The sequence below is a fragment of the Perna viridis genome, chromosome 2 (assembly GCF_037379345.1).
Source record: "Perna viridis isolate PV_CMFRI_1.1 ecotype Kerala chromosome 2, ASM3737934v1, whole genome shotgun sequence".
NCBI lineage: Eukaryota > Metazoa > Mollusca > Bivalvia > Mytilida > Mytilidae > Perna > Perna viridis.
Genome location: NC_142446.1, coordinates 31,906,778 through 31,927,867, shown reverse-complemented (window position 1 = coordinate 31,927,867; position 21,090 = coordinate 31,906,778). Strand labels below are relative to the sequence as shown.

The following is a 21,090-nucleotide window of genomic DNA, read 5'->3' as shown; positions in this document are numbered from 1 at the left end:
TGTCACAACAAATTAAAGAGTCGAGGTACGCAATTTTTTTATGGCTGCTCAAAATTTATAAGTTATGATATTTCAGTTAAAGTGCGCATATCTTGAAGTGTCGTGTCAAAACACCTTAATCGGAAAGTAAATCAGGATATGTAAACCCTAGGCTTGTGTAGCTTCCGGTTTTATGTCGCGCTAAAACTTTTTGTTCTTTTCCATTTACATAATATATGGTATATGATTTTCACCTTCCTTAACCATGTTTAACCTATTACTGATAAATCGTTTTGACCTGCATTACCGACGGTTAAAGTCCATTCGTCCGTCAGTTCATTACGCTTAGTAGTACTTTGTGAAAGTGAGCAACAATTTGATTTTTATGGAGGGGGGCAAGAATCAAATTTTATTTTTGAGATAATTTAGGTCCTGCCTTTTTTTGTCGGCTAAACTTTTATATATTAAGACAAAAACTAATCCTGCCTTCTTTTTTCTTACGGCCTGTCCTGTTTTTTTCAATTTCTTGAAATTTCTTCAATCCTGCCTTTTTTATATTAATTCAAACATAGCACATAAATTACACACATATTGAAAATGTGCACCTCCTACTACGGATAATTTTTATTCTCCTACATGCATGCTGAATTTTGTCATTTTTTGTAACTAAATGTGAGACGATACCTTCTTTATGTAATTTGTTATTAAGTATCAGTCCATTTAAAATTCAGACACCGCTCAAACGTTGCACATCAATTATATGCATATTAATAAATTTTGTTTACACATTAAGCATCATTAACTTAGCCATTTAATAGAGGTATATGTTATCAATAAGGCATTACACATGAAAACCCACGGTTTGCGATACAGTAGTACTACGATTCTTTAAAAAAATCTTTGCTACCATGTGGAGTTCATTGAAAGTACTTTTTCTACCCTTTCACTGACTTACGTTCCCAATGAGCAAAACCACAGGGTCCAGTTCACTGTATATCATTCTGTCATTTATGAGATATGCTGTATTTGATTTGATGTAGAATGTTGATACAAGATGTTTTCGTTTTTATACCCCCACTTGCAAAGTGGATGCAAATGGGGTGTCCGTCTTTTTTTCCTTCCTGCCGTTACACAGGGGGAACGTAACTCTTAATCCGTTACTCCTATTCCTAATAAATGGAATTGAATGAAACTTTCACGGAATCTTCGTTACATGTTCCAATTGTGCACCTCCTATTTTAGATTTTAATCCAAATCAGTTTGGAAGTCAGAAGTTACATGTTAGTAAATGGGGGATTGGGTGTATCAAGATAATAAGCATTGCTCACAGTTTTTCTACTTTTTTCCCCATGTAATCCTTTTATGGTTTGAAAAGAATACTTATCAATTTTGACCACAGGCCCTTGGGACCAGGATTGTTTCATCAAAAAATAAAATCATTTTGTTTCCAAATTTTAGTTAATATGTATGTTCTCATACATGCCCGATTGCTTTTTAATGCTGTTTAATGCTATGCCATAGGTAGACTAGATAGACGAAAAGCTGGTTCATAGTATAAACAGCATGAAATAGCAAGTGGACATGTCTGAGAACACACATAATAACCCAAATATGGAAACAAAATGATTTAATGATATTTTTTGTGTTTAAAAAAAATCCAGGTCCCAAGGTCTTATGATTTTGACCAACGCACCTTAAAGTATCAGTGTAAATACAAACAAATATTTCGCAATCATAAATTAAATCGACTCAATACTTTTGAACATTTGTGGTTTGAAACATTGAAATCCCGACCAATGTAAATAAACAAGTCATCCCTAAAACCACAGGAAGTCCCGGATATGTGTTCCTTACGTTTGCGCAATGTTTACGTTGTCTTTATATATAAGATAGTCACACTTGTTATCAATCATTGTTCATTAAAATACATTATCATGTTTTTACTTTTAATTCATGTCCTTAGTCTTTTCTTTGCACAAGGTAAGCATTTAATTACAATGTTTTAATTGAGGATATTAAATTTTAAAAATGATGAAATGTACATGTCTTAAATTCGTTATGATTTAATTTTTCTATGTATATCAAATTTATTTTTTTTACATTAATGAAATGAAATACATGTATGTCAATGAGTGCCTCGAGGTGTTTGGAATTGCATGTACAGGTATTTGTACATAATAAGTAATTAATTTGTTGTGTTAATATTTCTGTAAGGCATGGCGTTACATCATGGCGACAATTGTTAGCCATCGCTCTCTTCCATTGCGGTAGGTTGTGGTGCAATATGTATTATCACCCATCCTGTTACAAGAAGCAAATAAGCAATCCTCTAGACACACCTCAATACATCATAAACATTTAATAAATGTCGTGGTGCATGTGAAAGTCAAGAAACTCATAAGTTCGAACATCTTTAGTGTAAATATTTTATGCCCAACAAGACATTACTGCTAACCCTTAAAGGGAAACAGCGCATATAAATGATATATATTAACAGCAACTAATCATATAGAAATGCAACTTAATTTGAGGAGATGTGTTACATGGGTCTATGCTCCAATAAAATTGCTGGTTGTACCCACCTGATAATTCATGTAATTTTAACTCAAGTAAAAGCGTTATTAAGATGGAATGATGTTTTTCGTTTTATTTCGTATTCATATTATTTTCTATATATGTTTCTATATATTTTACATCAAGAGATGATTAAACATTAGGCCGTCTTTTTTATCCATATCACTAAATGAATATGATTTGGGAAAAAATCAATGTTTGCAATTACACCTAGGCATTGGCCGATATTAAGTTATTTGTTAAAATTGTACTATAAACACACAGGCCAAAATACCTCAGCAGCATGCAATACACAGGTTATGGTCCAATGTATAAACAACAGTAGCGAACCGTGGATGCAAGATTTGATGCAAGGCAAGCTTTCCGTTATAGAAACTCTTGACATCGACTACGTCTGCAGGTATGTGAACTTGTATTAAATTTATTTCGTATCAGAGAAAAGTGAATTATTTTTGTAAAGGACGTTCATGACATTCTCGTCTCATTCATTTAAATACCAACATGCATTTAAAATTGTTTTTGTCTTTTTAGAATCACAAGATAAATTTACAACTACTTGCAAATAACATCTTTAAAGAATAAATTTAAGCTAAAAGTCCTTGATTGAAGTAAACAAAACAATAAAACTTAAATTTTATCTGAAAGCGCTGTTCTCTCCTGATTTTTTTTCTTTTCTTAATTTTATCTTCATTACAATTGCGAGTGAGACTTACCATCTATAGAGTCCGGTCATATGAGATTACATATAACTTTTCTTGTTCGTATAATAAAACAGTAAGTTTGTAAACTTGTACTGTGTCTCCAACTGAAGACGAACTGAGTTGATGATAAGTTAATAGTTGAAGCAGCCTAGGGTGCAGAAGCGTTTTTTTTTTTTTTGTATATTTAGCAATGAAACAAAGAACAAATGTGGACAATGGAACAGACTCACAGGATAATTCCTACATACCCAAACATTGTTTGATAAAGGTTGGGTTTAGAGTAAATCGATCCTCTAGCACAAGTAAAATCTTAAATGTATAACGCATCCATTTGCACAACGGAAAAACACACCCGATGGTCAGGTTTTAATTCGGTATTTGTATCAAGTATGATGAATAAACAGACAGTTTTCTCTGCGATCAGGTTAGTTTTTATGTCATCATGATAATCAACATTGAATGTTACCTCAATAGGCATACAATGATATTGTTTTATTATTTTAGTGTCCTTAACGACATCTACTTCTGCATTGGTGATAACTTAAACGGATGTAATTATGGGTTTAAATATGTTTTACAAACAGTAGTGTCTTCGACCAGATATATATGCAATGAGGGAAAGCCAGGTAAATACGAATTATAACAAGAAAATTATGATCATAATACCAACTGCTCCCCACCACAATATATGATCATCATGTAAGCAGTTGTCAATTAAAGAGTAATCAAAGGGACCAAAATTACATAGAACAAAGAACATAAAGTAACTAAAATCATACATACAAAGTAACAAAAGCAAATGAGCAACTCGGACTCCACTAAAAACTTGGAGCATGGACCAAGTGCCCCGGTAGGTTAAGCATCCTTTGCTTTTCTAGAAACACCCACCGAGTTGCTCATAAAAAGTCAAGTCCGGAGGACAGGAAAACTATGACCCGTTGAATAAATCAGTTTTCATGGTGCAGATGGATACACGAGTTCATGATGACAACCATTAAACTTCTGTAGTGATGACTTCTTTAAAAACAGGGGGCTAATGATTCAGTCTGAAATCAAATTCCTCGATGTGATCGACATCCCTATATAAAGTTTCTGTCTAAATATCAAATGGCTGTGATGTAGTTTGTATAGTTGCAAAGAAGAAAACGGTAACGAAAAAGTTGAAAAAAACGTATTGAACACCAGTCATTATGCAAAAAAAAAATTATATTCGTCACACTTAAGGTTATTTAGTTTGTTAGTTGAAGTATAACAGATAATAAAAACAGTAAACTAGAAAATTATAGTAATTTCTTTTCAAAAAAGCACACGACATCTTGTAGCCATTTGAAATAGGAATTTCGAACTCTAAGATACGACTTGTCACTAAATTTTATTTGGATTTATGTGATTTTCTAATTTTTGAGTTTTCTTTGCTTTTCTTAACATTTTTTTTTCAACAGGTTTCACAAAAAATGCACAGTGTTTTACCAATCCGACAGTTTTGTCTAAGGCTGAGGGATGTACAACAACTCTTTTCCAAAACTTTCCTAACATCTATGAAATATCTTTAGATACACAAAGAGACCAATTATGCGGGTAAATAAATTACAGTGAACTATATTTTTATGAGGTTCCAATATTCAAATTATTAATTGTACGACCAAACAACAAACTTAGATTTTCAACAACATATAAAATTTTAATTTAAACTTTTAGCTGCTCAAATGAAGAAAATGAATTCAATTCTTCATTAAGTTATAAAGTGCTGAAAAATCGCAATACTTATTTAACACTGATGAAAGTATATTTTCAGTGTTAAAAGCTGAAAAAGTGTTTCACTTGTGCTGAATTTCCTGCACTTAATAGTTCTTTAAAACATACAATTAGAAGAAATAAAATTAGTTATATTCACTTGATTTGCTTGGCAAGTTGTCAACTCGATCAGTGCAGAATGGTTGAAGTGATTCCCAATAGAAAACAACAATTATTTTATTACCTTAACAAATGTATTAGTGTATCTCATATAAACACGTGTAAGATTTGTCACTGGCTGGTCAACGGTTAACGACACTTTTTTGAGAGCCGAATTTTAAAAAATTGAATATTTTCTAAAATAATATATTGGAAGAAAGTACAAATGTTCACTCTAACAAACGAAATCAATCAAAAAACAACTAAACCAACAAAACGAAAGGAATTTGTGTCCCTCACCCAGTTTTATAGACCGGTTGTCTTTTTTATAAGTCATCGAAGTAAGTTTAAAGCAGACGGGTGTTAAAATGGGAACTTCTATCAATTTATGAATTTTGTAAATGTGAAAAGAATACATTTCAATATAAAAAAAAACAACGAACAAAATAGATCTTAAAAAATTAAGAAGAAATGGCATGTCTAATACTAACAGTACTGAAAAATAATCACGCATGTTGTACTCCTTCCTGAACTTTATCAAAATATTTCATCGTCCTTAAAAGCCTGTTTAAATCAAGTACAAAACTTTTGATTCACCCACCTTTCGCAGAAAATGCACAGGAACCAATATAAAATTTTCAAAAATAGCTGCAAATGCAAGTCAATTGATGCGCAGACTGATGATAACTTTACAAATTGTTTAATATATTTCCAACATCTTTAAACTTCCTTCTTTTCTTATTTTAGATTATTTGGTACCTGGAGCAAATGTATGTCGGAATCCGTAAGATTAATGTGTGATCAACCCTCTTTGATGTATATGTATTCTTTAATTGAGGCAACCCTGAAACCATCGAGATATATGCTTCTTTGTAACATAGGTATAACCAGGATTGTTTATGAGGACTAGGCGGGCCTTAAATTTTAAGTGGCATAGGATATTTAAATATGTGTTTGTCCTGAGTTGGTACAGTTACGATGTTTATAAGTATCAATTGTTAATTGTTAGTCTTGATCCAATTTACGAATTTATATGAAATTGACAAGTCACCGAATAGTTATATGGAATGCACTATGACCAGTGAACAGGGGGTATGGATGACCGGTCATCCCATTTGTTTATGAAGCCAAATTGCTGCATATGCTATTTTTCATGAAATGTCTCTTGTTGAAAAGATGATGATCAAATCGTCTTAACAAAACAAGGCAAACGCTGATTATTTTTGGGGCACCAGAGTCAAAAACAAATGTTAACTTATATTCCTACATCTAGGTACTAAATCCTGTTTGAGTTCACCATGCCTTAATGGTGGTGTGTGTCTCAGTACCTTTGGATTGGACTACGCATGCCAGTGCACTGGAGACTACACGGGAAGGCATTGTGAAAATAAAGGTAGGAAATACAAGTAGAAAGTAGATAGATATGTTTAACGACAGCGCTGTTAACAATGTATTATTACTTCCTGTTATTAGGTGTTATATCTGTAACTTTATGGTTTAAAAACATTTTATGAGCTATTAGTCATTGCCATGTCAATAGGTAATATATAGGTTTAAAATTTTGGTTATTAAACAACGAACTGTTGGGACAGAGAAAACGGGGAGCTTTGTATCCATTGAGTTTTAGATCAACTCACTTAATTTAACAATGTAGCGTACGGAAGGATATTTATTTTTAGTAGAAGTCAGGAAACATTCGTGGAATGTAACTTGAAAATGAACATGCGTATCAAAAGCCCACGGCATCAATGATTAATTGACACCCATAAGCGATTATCTCTTCAACTCTTCAGAAGTTTAGTTTAATGATTTACAGAAAACCTTTTGACTGAGTAAGCAGCCTGTAGTTGTTAAATTGCAGGATATTTTTTATGATATATACCGGGACAATTGTTAAACCATGCTTAATCTTTTAAAGGAAAAATAATTTTCAATATTGACAGTCAGACTGATCTGATTACGTTCCTATATAGTCAGTTTTATACCATATTCTTCCAAAGCTTGACTAATAGAAACCATTACTTAGTACATATTATAATACAATACGATAAATCTGACATAAGGCAACTACACAGAGACAACTACCACCAGTCAATCAACTACAGAACAAACGACGACCGTCCAGACGACTACAGAATCCCTCAAGTGTAATCTGCAGGGGGCTATGCGATGTTTAGTGTCTGTTGCACCTGACGTTGGAAATTTCTTTACCATGATTAAACACGCTAGCAGTGAAAGCCATAAACAATTTTGCTGGTAAGTACTCACTCTAGATAAGTTATATGGGTTTTACGTTAATTGAATTTGGTTTTGTTATCATTTCTGTAAGCCCCCACACTGATCGAAGGAGGTCAGAGTTTTGGCCTTATTCAAAAGCAAATTCCCTACCGGTGCACCTGGTCCATGCTCCCAGTTTTTGGTGGAGTCCGAGTTGCTCATTTGCTTTTGTTACTTTGCATGTATGATTTTAGTTACTTTATGTTTGTTGTGTATGTCTGTTTTCCATGTCTAGTCTTTTTCCCTGGATTACATTCTTTTGATTACCGCTATAATCTTGGTTCCGATGATTACTCTTCCATATTTGTACTGCCTCATGTGAAGGATATAGATCGACCATTTTGTAAATAAATACGAAAGATTGGTGAAATTAAGCGTTATACTGTGTCCACAAAACTGTGACCAACGAATATTGTGAAGAAGTGATTCTTTTTTAGATTGTTTGTGATTTATAAAAGCGGTATAATTTAATCACCCTATGGGATGACGATATCGGTGTTTCCATAAGTCAAACCAAATACATTTTATATTTAGTCGCATCACATTCTATCTTACTTTTACGGTATGTACACAAATTAACCAAGAAATAGATGAGCACCATCATAAGATAGTTATATATTTTTGTCCATGGGAAAAAACGGCCCTAAGCGAGACATGGTTGAAATAACATTGTAAGAAGCTTTTATTGTAAATCATTATGAGTGTAGTTGATTGAATCTCCCACTTCTGTATGAAAGATGTATTTTATATTGGTCATTTCATTGAGTGACGTTACTGTGAATTGAGTTATTGGTGTTACTGTGGTGTTTATGTATTTATTAAACCATATTGATTTCTTTCATAGCATCCCCTATCAATGTTTCATTTTAGGACTCTGGATAATGTGTATACTTGCATTGGAAGAAAGTTGGACCACTGTTCACGAGAGGTACGCCTGATGCGAGACTTCGTCGTCAGTGCAGGACGATATATTTGTAATACCGAAAGCGCAGGTAAGCAAAGTAAAGTTTGCTCATTTTATATGAAAGAGAACTTACTACATTACAATTTTCAAATATGGAATTAATTAAAAAGGACTTTTAAAGACACTTTGGACAGAATAAACAATAAGAATTTCGCAACTGGAAGCAAACAGACATACACATATTTAATTAGGAAATCGACGAACTTTTCTGTAATTTGCTTTAAAAAAATCTGATTTATTTCTGGTCAATCCTCCGAGTATTTAGTTGAGTTCAGGTCGCTCATTTACTTTTGTTTCTTTGTTCGTTTTATTTTGTCATTTCATATTCTTTTTTGTTTTTGTTTTGTCTATTTCCCTATTCCTATACCTTTTAATGTCGTATTTTGATTTACACTTCAATCTAAAAAGCGATAATTTATTGGAATTTACTTTTTTTTAGTATTAGCAAATAATATTGACTGCATTGAAATGCTATCGAATATTAACCTTACTATACACTGCATGGATGATTTTCGGGAAGATCTGTCCAAATTCTTTATTGGACAGAAGAGTGTTTTCGACTATACTCCTGAGTTTTGCAGGTATATAATTGTTCCCATTTTCTTATACCTCAGTGAAAAGGTACTGGCCATATATGGTCTTATAATTTGATATCAGCTGTTTTTTTTAATCTTGAAAAATAACATATCAGTGATATATAACCGATATGGTCTTTTAGTTTGTCTCACAGTTGGCGAACAAGTCATTGTTTACATTGCTGTCGACACAGACAGCCATTAGTGAAGATCAATAACTTTTTTATTACGTATTGCTATACAATTTTTTTCATTCAATTCAATAGATTATTAGATCAGTTTAATATGGTTTAGATCTTGAAATTATGCATATTCATTTTATACAATATTTGTATCAATGCATTGTTTTGTTGTGTTTTAGTTTGAGCTCTAACTGGACCGAGTGCTACATGAAGACTGTGGAAAGACGATGTACCCCGGAGTCGTACATATATATGTATAACTATTTGAAATATTCTGGTATACCAGTAAAAAAAGCACTTCAATGTGATATTTTGTCAGGTAAATGTTTACGTTGTATAATGGTGGTTATTTGGAAGGGACACTATAAATTAAATTTGAATGAAAAAAAAAGCATTAGATCTTTCGGCTTGATACTCATGTTTCATAATTTTGCTAGATCTGAAAAATACTTAAATTTGATATGAAGCGTTCTGTATGCAGTGAAAATCCGAAGTGTTTAGAAATTTTTTAAATGGATTTCTGTTGCAATCTGAATAATTTGTTATAATTAATTAAATATTGATTTGTTTCTTCGTTGCATAAATCGTTATTCTCAGTAACTTAAAATCTGAAGAAGAAAAAAATCAGAGAATATCCACATTAACTCAATTACATTTCGAAAGCATTTGTAAATTGTATTCGTTTATATTTTGTAACTTAAACCTGCTTTTTTCATATAAAGGTTTAACATATTTCAGATACATATGTTTATAAAGCCTTTATTTGTGACAATTAAAACGATTTGGTATCAAAGACTTACGATAACAATATACCACGTAACAAAATATGCATTAGGGAGAACTTTATTTTCTATAAAACGCCCTCCTCATGAAAGCAATGATAGTTCAAATTAAAATGGGTCCGTTCAGGCAAACTTCACTCAATCACAGTTTGCAAGAATGTGTTACTCTTTTGAACGGTTGTTTTTATTTTGCTATTTCATTAATTCTGTTGACACCATAGCAACTTCTGTTAAGAATATAACATGTATGCTCATCACTAGCTATAACTATAAACAAGTACAATACCAATATGTAATTTCATTCAAACTTAATTTTTTGCTTTTGTTTACTGATAAATTGAATCGTTATATCGTTTTTACTATAGGTGTGCAGGTTATGAAACCTAGCCCTGAACCTACCTCACATGTAGCTACACCCGACCTTGTTTACCCTGAACCAACACATGTAGTTGTACCCGATAAAACTTTTCATGGTAAGGAACTAGTTAAACTGATAAAACCTCCACTGCGTTTTTAACAGACTAGTGCGGATTTGTTTGAATATAAGCTGAAAAGTCTTAAAAATGTGAAGTAATCTACATAATAAGAACGAAGTGTTTTCAAAATATAAACACATTCGATTCTCATGTTTTCGAACATTTTAATTTTGATACGCAATGCTTATATCTTAATTTCACTAATATTACACTTTCTCATTGTCATGCAAAAGGTTGATCTTCACAGATTGATAACGAATGTCAAATGAAACGTGACCGAAATGTTAGGATTGTGAATCAATAACAAATTGGTTTCTTAGTTTATTTTTGTTACTATTTCGACATTTAAAGTCAAACTACTATCAAAACAAACAGTTACATTAGTTATTATTATTCATCAATTATCATTATCATATTAAAGCGACTCTATTTGTTATCATCGTTTATTGTATAATAGTACCAACGAACCACTGTGAAAGTTCACCTTGTTATTTTGGAGCCACATGCATATCACAGAATGATGACTTTCGGTGTATTTGTCCAAGAAACCTATTTGGAAGAAGATGTGGTGTTGGTATGTATTGGTTTTGTGTGGTGAGAGTATTCAAGGGAACCAAGATTTTAGCAGAAACCAAAAGAATGTAATCCAGAGACAAAGAAGAGACATAGAAAACAGACACACTCAACAAAGAATATAAAGTAACCAAAATAATACATACAAAGTAACAAAAGTTACAACTCGGAGAGATGGACTGAGAATCATATTATGTATATTCTTTCAAGAGCAAATGGCCAGTAGAAGTTTTTTTTATAATGAAAAGAAAATGTTACAGGTTAGGTTTCCATTTCTCCATATTGCAAAATTATAGCCCTAGACAGTCAACTGATGGGTTACGAATGAAGTGAAATGTTTGCCCCATGCTTTGCTGTAACATTCGTAGTAACAGTCTCCTACTATAAAAATTCTAATGATAGTTTTTGAATAAAAATATGTATTTTATGATTTTTACTAATAGGTATAGGAGGATGTCCAGGCTTTCCATGTTATAACGGAGGTTCATGTTATACAGACGATTCTGGAAGTAGATGTCTCTGTCCTGATGCTGCTCCTGGTCGTCATTGTGAAGGTAACTGTCTAGTACATGTATTAGTGCAACTTAAATATTTAAATTAGAAATGTATTATATGCAAAACTACATGGCATTTAGTTCTTAAAGTCGACAGTCTTCATAATAAAGGCATTCAATACTTAAATTGACCACTTTGATGGTAATAAAAAAAAACAATTTAAAACATAAACAAAATTTTCGATGAACTCTATAAAGAAAACAATGGTCACAACTGAAATTTTAGTCTAGGTCTTCCGAATATACATTACCTGACATCACATGAAAGGTTCTTGATAAGCACTGAACGCCTAACCTACTGGTGGACATGATCAATATTCCAACTTGAAATGGATAGGTTTAGTGAAAATTTATTATTCAGCTGCTGTATGTATTCATTTTTGTTAAATTGAGTGATTTATGGTATTTTGCCTGATATCTCAGTCAAATTTTTGTATCCAGATTATGGATATCCTGTTTTTGTTCTAATCAATGATCCCTGGCTGTTACTTTGTATATCAAATAGTTACAAATGGAGTGAAATATCTATTTATATATAATTTGATTTGATTTGACTGAAATTACTAAAGAAGTCACACATCGCCTCTGGAAAAAATGTTTTACACGCGTACTAACAATTTTTGTTTTCATTTTATTAAAGGAGATCGGACAAGCGTAGTTCCAGAACCCGAACCTTCTTATCCCGAACCTACACCTACGTCAACTACCAAACAAAGTGTTTCAAATTCAAGTATGGAATATTCCAAAACTCTCTTTCTTTTGTTCAATTCATCAGTGATACGGTTTGAAAAAAATGCTGATTTTTATGGCCAACTTATCATTCATATTCCCCACTAGGTATTTTGTTTAAAAAAGATTCTTAAAAATACTTTGAATGTCTCCAGGTAAGCTTTTGTCATTAATTTTGATCCGTCTTCGTCATTTTGGTCGAAGTATGACAGATACTCCTCAGAGTGTTGGCTGTTTCGTTTTTATTCTCTAACAAAATGGGTTGAAGAAACTGCCCTTATAAAATGGCCCACAAGGGTTTCATTTTGGTCAAGTTAACTTTGCATGGTAATGTCAGGAAAGTATAATTGCACACACAAAGCTTTCAATAATTATTGCTTCTTTCCAAACAAAAAAATCAATTTTGCTGAAATTTTCTTCAAAAGCAAATTTGACAATTTTTGTGTCTATTTAACCTGTGTGTAGTGCTGATTTCTGAAAAAAATTTTCTCAGATCAATACTGTTAACCAGAAAAGTTTGGTGCTCTCTTTTTATATTGTTTGTGCAGTCGATTTACTTCCACACACTTTTATATTCGCGATCGTACCATAAATCATATTATATTGTTCTTCGATGAAGGTCTGACCGCAAAATGCAGTTCTTGGTATTACATTTAACAGCAACTTAAACTGAAATTCACCTTGACCCAATTTTGCAACTCTTATGTTCGCCTCAGTTTGATATTGAGTTTCTACCAGATTAAAGGTATTCCCTGTTAGACTGGCAAATAATTTTAATTCTGTTACAGCTGAGTTTGACCACTGTGCTAGTTCCCCTTGTTACCATGGAGGTACGTGTATATCAGAATATGGTGATTTTAGATGCATTTGTCCTCCAAAATTGTTTGGAAGAAGATGTGGCGTTGGTAAGCATATTTTATTTTAAATATTCATCACTAAACCGCATTTCATCTGACCCTGATATTCCCCTCCTCTCATGTTTGTTTTGATAGTGTAGAATTATGTGACTTTTGGTAATGTACTAAAACACTTCATGTTGAAACAATGCATTTTTTATCTTTCTGCCTCGATTCCAGATTCATCTACATGTTGATAGACACCATTCTCATTGCTTATATTTCACATTTATGATTACATAATAACCCCACTTTTTTCATTTCAACAAGATAAAAATGATTCCTGGTTTTTAGGATACCTCTTGTAAAGGATTGCTTTTGTTTTTTCAAGGTCCTGGTGGATGTCCTGGTTTCCCTTGTTATAACGGAGGATCTTGCTTTACAGATGATTCTGGGACTAGATGTTCCTGTCCTGATCCTAATCTTGGAGTACATTGTGAAGGTGCTGGTTCAAATATTTATGAAAAAAAAACTTTCTGTGTTCTTATTTTCTACTAGCAAGTTAAATACATACTAAAATATAAAAAATACCAATCATATATATTGCAAATTTTGATATGCGGTGTACGTGATTTAAGAAGTAGCCTCTCGTCAGCAGCATTAGAATTAAATTAATAGAAGGATCTAAATCCAAAAAATTAATTGTATACAGTAAGTACTCAAACCATAACTATCGAAATAAGAAGCCAAATCCATCACTGAGAGGTTCTTCAATAAAAAGCCCCAGTGTTTGATATATTTTCATATTTGTAATGCTGCACATTTAATGCGTTTGAAATAAAAAATATCTTTGATTCATTGTGTGTTTTTTTTTTATTTATTTTAATTTTGGTTCTACCATTGCTTTCTTGAATTATCTCGGTGAATTTACGTGGTGCTTGGATATGATTCATCACATATGAAAATTCTAAATTTTCAAGCTAGTTAAAATAATTTGATATCCCCAATACTTCAATTCAAGTTTTAAATACAGCGAAAAATTATTTCATCAATTCATTGCCCTTCTAAATGGTTTGGCTGACGATATTTTGATTTTAAGGAGTTCATCTGAACATCTTTTATTTCATATTGATTTTTTACATTTCAAATGGAATTTTAATATTTGGTCTGACAATTCAACTTTAAAAGAAAATGGTACGTTATGCTTTTCTGTATATATCCGGCAGACTGTTTACTTAATGATTGTTTTGGTTATTCATAGGTGTTACAACGGAAGTCCAACCTGAGCCTGAGCCTAGTAGTTCAACTACATGTACGTTCAACTGGTTCATTTCAATATTGGATCATCTAATTAAAAAAAAAAAGAACTAACATTTTAGTTGTTATGACCATATCTCTGTTTTTATATAAGACTTTGTTTGAGTTGCACCATCCATAGCTTTAGGATAAATTGAAATAAAAAAGAAACATTTCGTCAAAACTTTCACACAAGATTTCAATTCTTTATTGAATGCAATGCATTAAAGTACGTTTTTCAACTGACCCTCTCCAAACTAACCCTTTAAAAAAGAATGCATAACAAATTTTCGTACATGAATTAAAAAAATATATAAACATTTTTTTCAGCAAATGTTAATCACTGTGCCAGTTCTCCATGTTACTTTGGATCGAGTTGCATTTCAGAATATGATGACTTTAGATGTTTTTGTCCACCGAATCTCTTCGGAAGAAGATGTGGTGTCGGTGCGTTTCTTTATTTTTTGTTTTTCTTATTTACTTTATTCTACTTAATGTTATTTACTCCAAACCATATGCTGGTAATCTTGGACCAATTCAATATATGACGTTTTATATTAATATATGCTTTCTACCTATTTGCATAAATGAAGTAATGTCAACTGCAGACAGCAGTTTCGACATGGCACTATTGTTAAATGATTTATTTATTAGCGTTTTATGGTGTGTCGCTGTGTGTATGTCCTGTAAATTAAATCCAAAATGATACGATTGTTTTTACTATGTTTTGGTTAATTGCTAGTGTTCAGGGAGAGCTCCCTTTTCATATTTCATTGTTTTATGTTAGAATAAAAAGATGGCGGTCGTTCACATTTTTAAGCCCAGCTGTTCATTCATTTTAAAATTGCTTTATAATACAAGTAAATAACACACGTAGAACACATGTATACTTACGGTATTTAAGAGGTACATTTTTATCTCGTATGAAGCTAGAATTGACGGTGTTACGGCATCGATATGCAGCATAAGGTGTTGTAGTAATATATAATGAAGCAAATCATATACGAATGCACAGTACTGAAATTACGAGTGCAAGAAGTCACTATCAATATTAGTAACATTACAATATAAGTTTCTACTATTCGTACATACAAATTTCTCTAATGCGGTTTAGTGATTTTTATTATAAAACCACATGCTCTTATATTTGTACTGCCATATATGTATGCCTTTTTAAGTTTGTCTTACAATCTTTCTTAGGAAATGGTGGATGTCCTGGTTTCCCGTGTTACAATGGAGGAACATGTTTTACAAATGATTCCGGAAGTAGATGTCTCTGTACTGCTGGATATAATGGCGTGCATTGTGAAGGTACAATCTGATTTTTTTTCTTCTGTGTGTTCTCTGTAGATTTAATGCAGGGTAATAACAAAATTACCGAACTTATGTACTATAGGCAATAGTCTAAACGAAAAGTAAAAAAAAAACAGAAAAGTCCGTATAATATATCCAAATATCAAGGTAAATTAAGCGGAAAGTTGGAAACAATCGCAGTGGTCCTTACTTAGTACAGGAATTATTGAAGGAAATGGTGGGTTAGAGCATGTTTTATAGCTAAACCTCCCGCTTTCATTATGGTTAATTATTTCTGATATATTACTATATAAACAAGCGGTATAAAAGTGCCACCGGGCAAAGTTGGTAAAAGCAGTAGTCAAAACAGTACAGAAGAAATGAATAGTTTAAAAGTAGGCAGTTAAGTGCAGAATTTCCCTGTTGTTATGTTGCTTTTTTATCAAAAGGAATTACCTCATTCTCTGTTCGTTTTTCGTTGGCTGAATAACATTCATTTATAAGTCGTTATAATCTTTTTAAACCAAACAGTTTTTAGTATATAGAATCTCTATATCTGTCAGTCTGACTGTAGTTATAAATGCTCCTGAACGGTTCAATGTTTTATTGGCTATCATGCATGAAGGCAAAAAACAATTTTTGGGTGTTAACAAAATTATGAAATAAAAAGAAAATGTTTTCTCATTCAAAGTCCTTCTGGAAACAATGGTATTACTCAAGAAAATATTTTTACCACACATGGCCTTTTGGGCCAGTTGAGCTACTGCCATCACTTGGCATCGTCGTCGTAAGTCGTCGTTAATAATTTTTCAAAACTCTTCTCCTCTGACACTACTGGACAAATAAGAACCAAACTTGAATTGGTATGAATGTTTCTTAGGGGTATTCTGCCAAGAACTGATGTAGAGATTTCTGATCCGTCGAAAAACATGGCCGTTGTTAGTAAAAATAGAACACAGGGATCCGACTAGTTTTTTGTATATATCTCCGAAACATGGTCGTCATCATTGACTCGTGGATCGTTATGGTGTATCCATCAGCACCATAAAAACAGATTTATTCAACGGGTTATAGTTTTCCTTTCCTCGTTTGTCTACCCCGGACTTGACTTTTTATGAGCAACTCGGCGTGTGTTTCTAGAAAAGCAGAGGACGCTTACCCTACTGGTGCACTTGGTCCATGCTCCTATTTTTTTTTTTTTTTTTGTGTCCGAGTTGCTCATTTACTTTTGTTGCTTTGTAAGTATGGTTTTGGTTACTTTATGTTCTTTATTGTGTATGTCTATTTTCCATGTCTGGTCTTTTCCCTGGATTACTTTTTCTTTATTACCGCTATAACCTTGGTTCCCTTGATTACTCTTCCGAAACCGCTAGGTTAAGCAGAATTCTTACATTGGGATAAAAGTGTTGAAATCTATTTGTGGTCAAATTTTCGTGTAGATCTGTTTAGCCGCTTTGGAATTATTGACCTTTATGGAAGGTTTTTTTTGCATTATTATGCTATAACTTTCAAAAATCTTCTCATGTAAAACTACTGGAAACATATTCCATGAAAGTTGATATGATTATGTCATAGGCATAAGGGTAAGGTAATTTTATTTAAGAAAAAACATGGCTGCTTTTACAAAAAATAGAATATAACTCATTAAGCCAGGTTAACGATTCAGGCACTTTGAAGCCTCTAGTTAGCATTATAAGCATATTGCAACAAATAACCAAAGCGAACAAACTAATACTCTAAACAACATTTTCTAATTATTCATATTATGCCTACTTCAGAAAAAATGACAAGATAGAATAAATAAATACAGCTTATATGTATCCTTATTATTTTTGTTTTTGTTTTCAATAAGAGTTAACATCAAACTTCCAGACAGAACAACAACCTACTCCGTTATCCACGTTTAGTACACCCACTACAAGTAAGTATAAATGCAAATTCTTCTCTATTTTGTCCGAGTCTACGTACTGGTAAAGCTCAATATTTCTTAATAGATGATATCAAACTGTTTTGATTTTTGCATTTAAATATGTGCATTGAAGACAAGATGTACATCCTTTTTAATTTTAATTTTGTAATTTGACCTTGGAATTTACGAATGCAAAAATCGCATTTAACTTCCTACCGTTTTCTATTGACCTTTGCTACAAAATCTAGCTTTTTCCTTTGAGACTGAAAAAAAAATTTATTGTACTTGTTACAGCTGATGCTGACCACTGTGCTAGTTCACCTTGTTACCATGGAGCCACGTGTATATCAGAATATGGTGACTTTAGATGTATTTGTCCTCCCAAACTGTTTGGAAGAAGATGTGGTGTTGGTAAGCATGTAGTGAATTTTGTGTTTTATTTAGATATATTTTAAAACAATTATTTGTAAAAGTAGTATAGTTACAAGTTATACAGTTACATAAGTTACAAGAAAATAAAATACAAATCACGATTGTGTGCAAGATATAGCCATACTAAATTATGATTCAGGTGTTGGAGGATGCCCTGGTTTCCCATGTTATAATGGAGGTTCCTGTTATACAGACGATTCCGGAAGTAGATGTCTCTGTCCTGATGCTGCTCCTGGTTTGCATTGTGAAGGTAAACAAAAGCGTGTAATTCACTTGAACTTTTATATGTTCAATTAATATAATACTTTTGTATATGGTCAACCTCGTCAAACGTAGAAAGTGTTGAGTTCATGATCACAGAAACAGTATTTTTTAATATTAAAATATTATTATTTAATATTACAAATGTATTTTCTGATATTACAAATTCATTTTCTAATATTATGAATTTGATTTCTAATATCACAAAACCTTTTTTAATATTAAAAATTCGATTGAATTTCTAATATTAAAAAGCGATTTTTTAATATTAGAAATTGATTTTCTAATATTAGAAAATGGACTTGTATTCAATTACGATTTTTTAATATTGTATAATCATTTTGTAATATTAAAAAAAATGTGACTCATTTTGCAATATTGCGAAGTGATTTTTTAATATTACAAATTCATTTTCTAATATCAGGAATTTGTAATATTAGAAATGAATTTTTAATATTTCAAAATAATTTTTTTTTAATATTTCAAAAGGAATGTTTAATATTAAAAAAATGTTTTCTTATATTAAAAAAATGATTTTGTAATATTAAAAACATATTTTCTAATATTACAAAATATTGATTTTTGTCCACTTTGGCTTGCCATATCTCTGCATGAGTTTTAACTGAAAGCATAAACAGACATGTGCGATATACAATTATATAATGTGTTAAAATTAGCTTTCCATCGAAATTAAACGTTTTTTTTTTAATCTCATCTTTCAGGAGCATTTTCATTGACAACAACACCAGAAATATCCACTACGTCTACAACTCGAACAATTCCAACAACACCACCATCTGGTAAAATGAAATGTTGGTACACTGGTTCTCAAAGGAAGCAGAAAGGGAGATGGAATCGCTGGTGTACATCAAATTGTAACCTTGGTTACTGCCCTTCAGATTACTGTACTTGTAAGGACCGCCCTGTCCCATTACGTTGTTTTGCAGTTGGTCAGTATAAAAACAATTCTGGAATGAATGATTGGTGTAATAATAACTGCACTCCAAGCTACTGTCCAAGGCAGTTTTGTAGATGTAGGAAAGGAAATAAAGGGTGAAAACATAGTATCTGTTTTCTTCCTTTCCATCTAGATATTTGTATTACTTCTCTTTCCTACGGCATAAAGATCTTGTAAAGTGTTTCAGATGAAAAAGCTCACACACCTAAACCCAAAGTCTTTCAACACCTGAACAAAGTACGTTTGGCATCACATTGATTATCAACAGCAGTTTTCTAGTCGTAATTGTATTGTCTAGTTTTATTTATAATAAAAATTTAGAAATTTATTTTTTTCTTTATTATTTTTTTTATCTTTAAATCAGCCAGATTTGCAATGTTGACATGTGTCAAAATGTACTGAAGAAGCAGACTTTTTTAAATATTCTAACATGACGTCCTTAACAGGCTTTGAGACCACAACTGTGGTCAATTTTCCTTAGCTATATGAGCATGCAACTTGGGCATGGCTTGTGTGTGTGTAAATTAGTGCCTACCTTAATCATGTAAACAAACACACGTAACATTCCGTGTGTATCAGCTGTTTTAATTCATATGAATAGCGTGAACAGATATCAAATTCATATTTGATAAAATATTAAACGTTATAATTTAGAAAAGTTAGTTATATTATATTCTCTAAAAAATCACTTCTACACACATACTCGGTAGCAGTCGCCACGTGTATGAAACCAAGCAATAACAATCGTCAATGAATGAAACATTGTACTTGTCCATGTATATACACTGCGACCTTATGATACAAACGACTACTGCCATGTCTAACATCGTTCTACTTAATTTGCCCTTTCCTTCATTATAAAAAAAATACAAAGCATGGTTTCACTAGCGACCATTTTAACTGACATGGCTAGCGTATAGTGTACTGCCAAGTATGGACAAAGGTTACCGTAATAGGACACTAAAAAGTAAAATAAAAACACCGTTATTGTCCTATTATAGTCAAAATGAATCACCGAAACTCCATTTTCTCATTGTTTTACCACGGGCTAACCATTTATGCCGATATAAAATGGAGTTTCCGTGGTTTATATACTTCTTAAACAGGATGTGATAAACGAGCATGTTAAAAAAGACCACCAACTCCACTTCATACCGCGCTACACGAAGTGGCGAGGTATTATGTGATACCCTCCGAAAAGTTTCATGTCCTTTCTCGACGGTCTTCTGATGATAACTTAAGAATGAATCAATGATTATCTTTAAAATTTGCACAGTTGTGTAGAACCATAACGTACAGGTTTAAATGCCCAAGTTAAGCAGCATAATCACTTAGGTCTTGCAATGTCTGATGATGGTGGGTGGAATAGTCATATTGATATGATTACAACCAAAACATACAATCGTTTAAATATATTACAAAAAATTAAAGTAATTTCGGATAGACAGACCCTTGAAAAACTTTACACAACTTTTACTATACCGATTCTTGAATATGCCGATGTAATATGGGATACAAACACTGCTGTTCTAAAACTCAAAGTTGAAAAGATTCAAATTGATGCAGCAAGAATAGTTACAGGGGGTACTAGATTAACATCAATTCACAATTTATATATATAGAAACTGGATGGCAGAAATTATATGTTCGGCGAGAAAATCACAAATTAACACTAATGTACAATATTACACCGCCTTATCTTCAAACTCTGATTCCTAACAGAATAAACCAAATTCATAACTACCCAACTCGTAATTCTGACCTAATCCAATCAGTTTATTGTAGAACATACCAATATTCAAATTATTTTCTACCTTCCATTATTCGATTATGGAACACATTACCA

General features: G+C 32.2%; 1 protein-coding gene across 4 annotated transcripts; it reads left to right on the top strand.

Moving 5' to 3' along the window:
* The first annotated feature begins 1,890 nt into the window (after nt 1-1,890).
* LOC148624651 (uncharacterized) lies at nt 1,891-19,572 on the top strand. 4 transcript variants are annotated; one of them, XM_088567441.1, is made up of 23 exons: nt 1,891-1,959; nt 2,818-2,953; nt 3,759-3,880; nt 4,697-4,832; nt 5,895-6,028; nt 6,421-6,540; nt 7,211-7,403; nt 8,295-8,416; nt 8,828-8,969; nt 9,325-9,464; nt 10,293-10,400; nt 10,861-10,977; nt 11,420-11,530; nt 12,171-12,260; nt 13,048-13,164; nt 13,487-13,597; nt 14,357-14,407; nt 14,722-14,838; nt 15,592-15,702; nt 17,537-17,605; nt 17,888-18,004; nt 18,165-18,275; nt 19,009-19,572. In XM_088567441.1, exons 1-23 carry the CDS (start codon nt 1,914-1,916, stop codon nt 19,341-19,343), a joined length of 2,856 nt encoding a protein of 951 aa, XP_088423567.1. In that variant the 5' UTR covers nt 1,891-1,913; the 3' UTR covers nt 19,344-19,572. The 4 variants fall into 4 exon arrangements, with proteins under 4 accessions (XP_088423567.1, XP_088423570.1, XP_088423568.1 ...); XM_088567444.1 differs by lacking the exon at nt 12,171-12,260; XM_088567442.1 differs by lacking the exon at nt 14,357-14,407.
* The last annotated feature ends 1,518 nt before the right edge of the window (nt 19,573-21,090 follow it).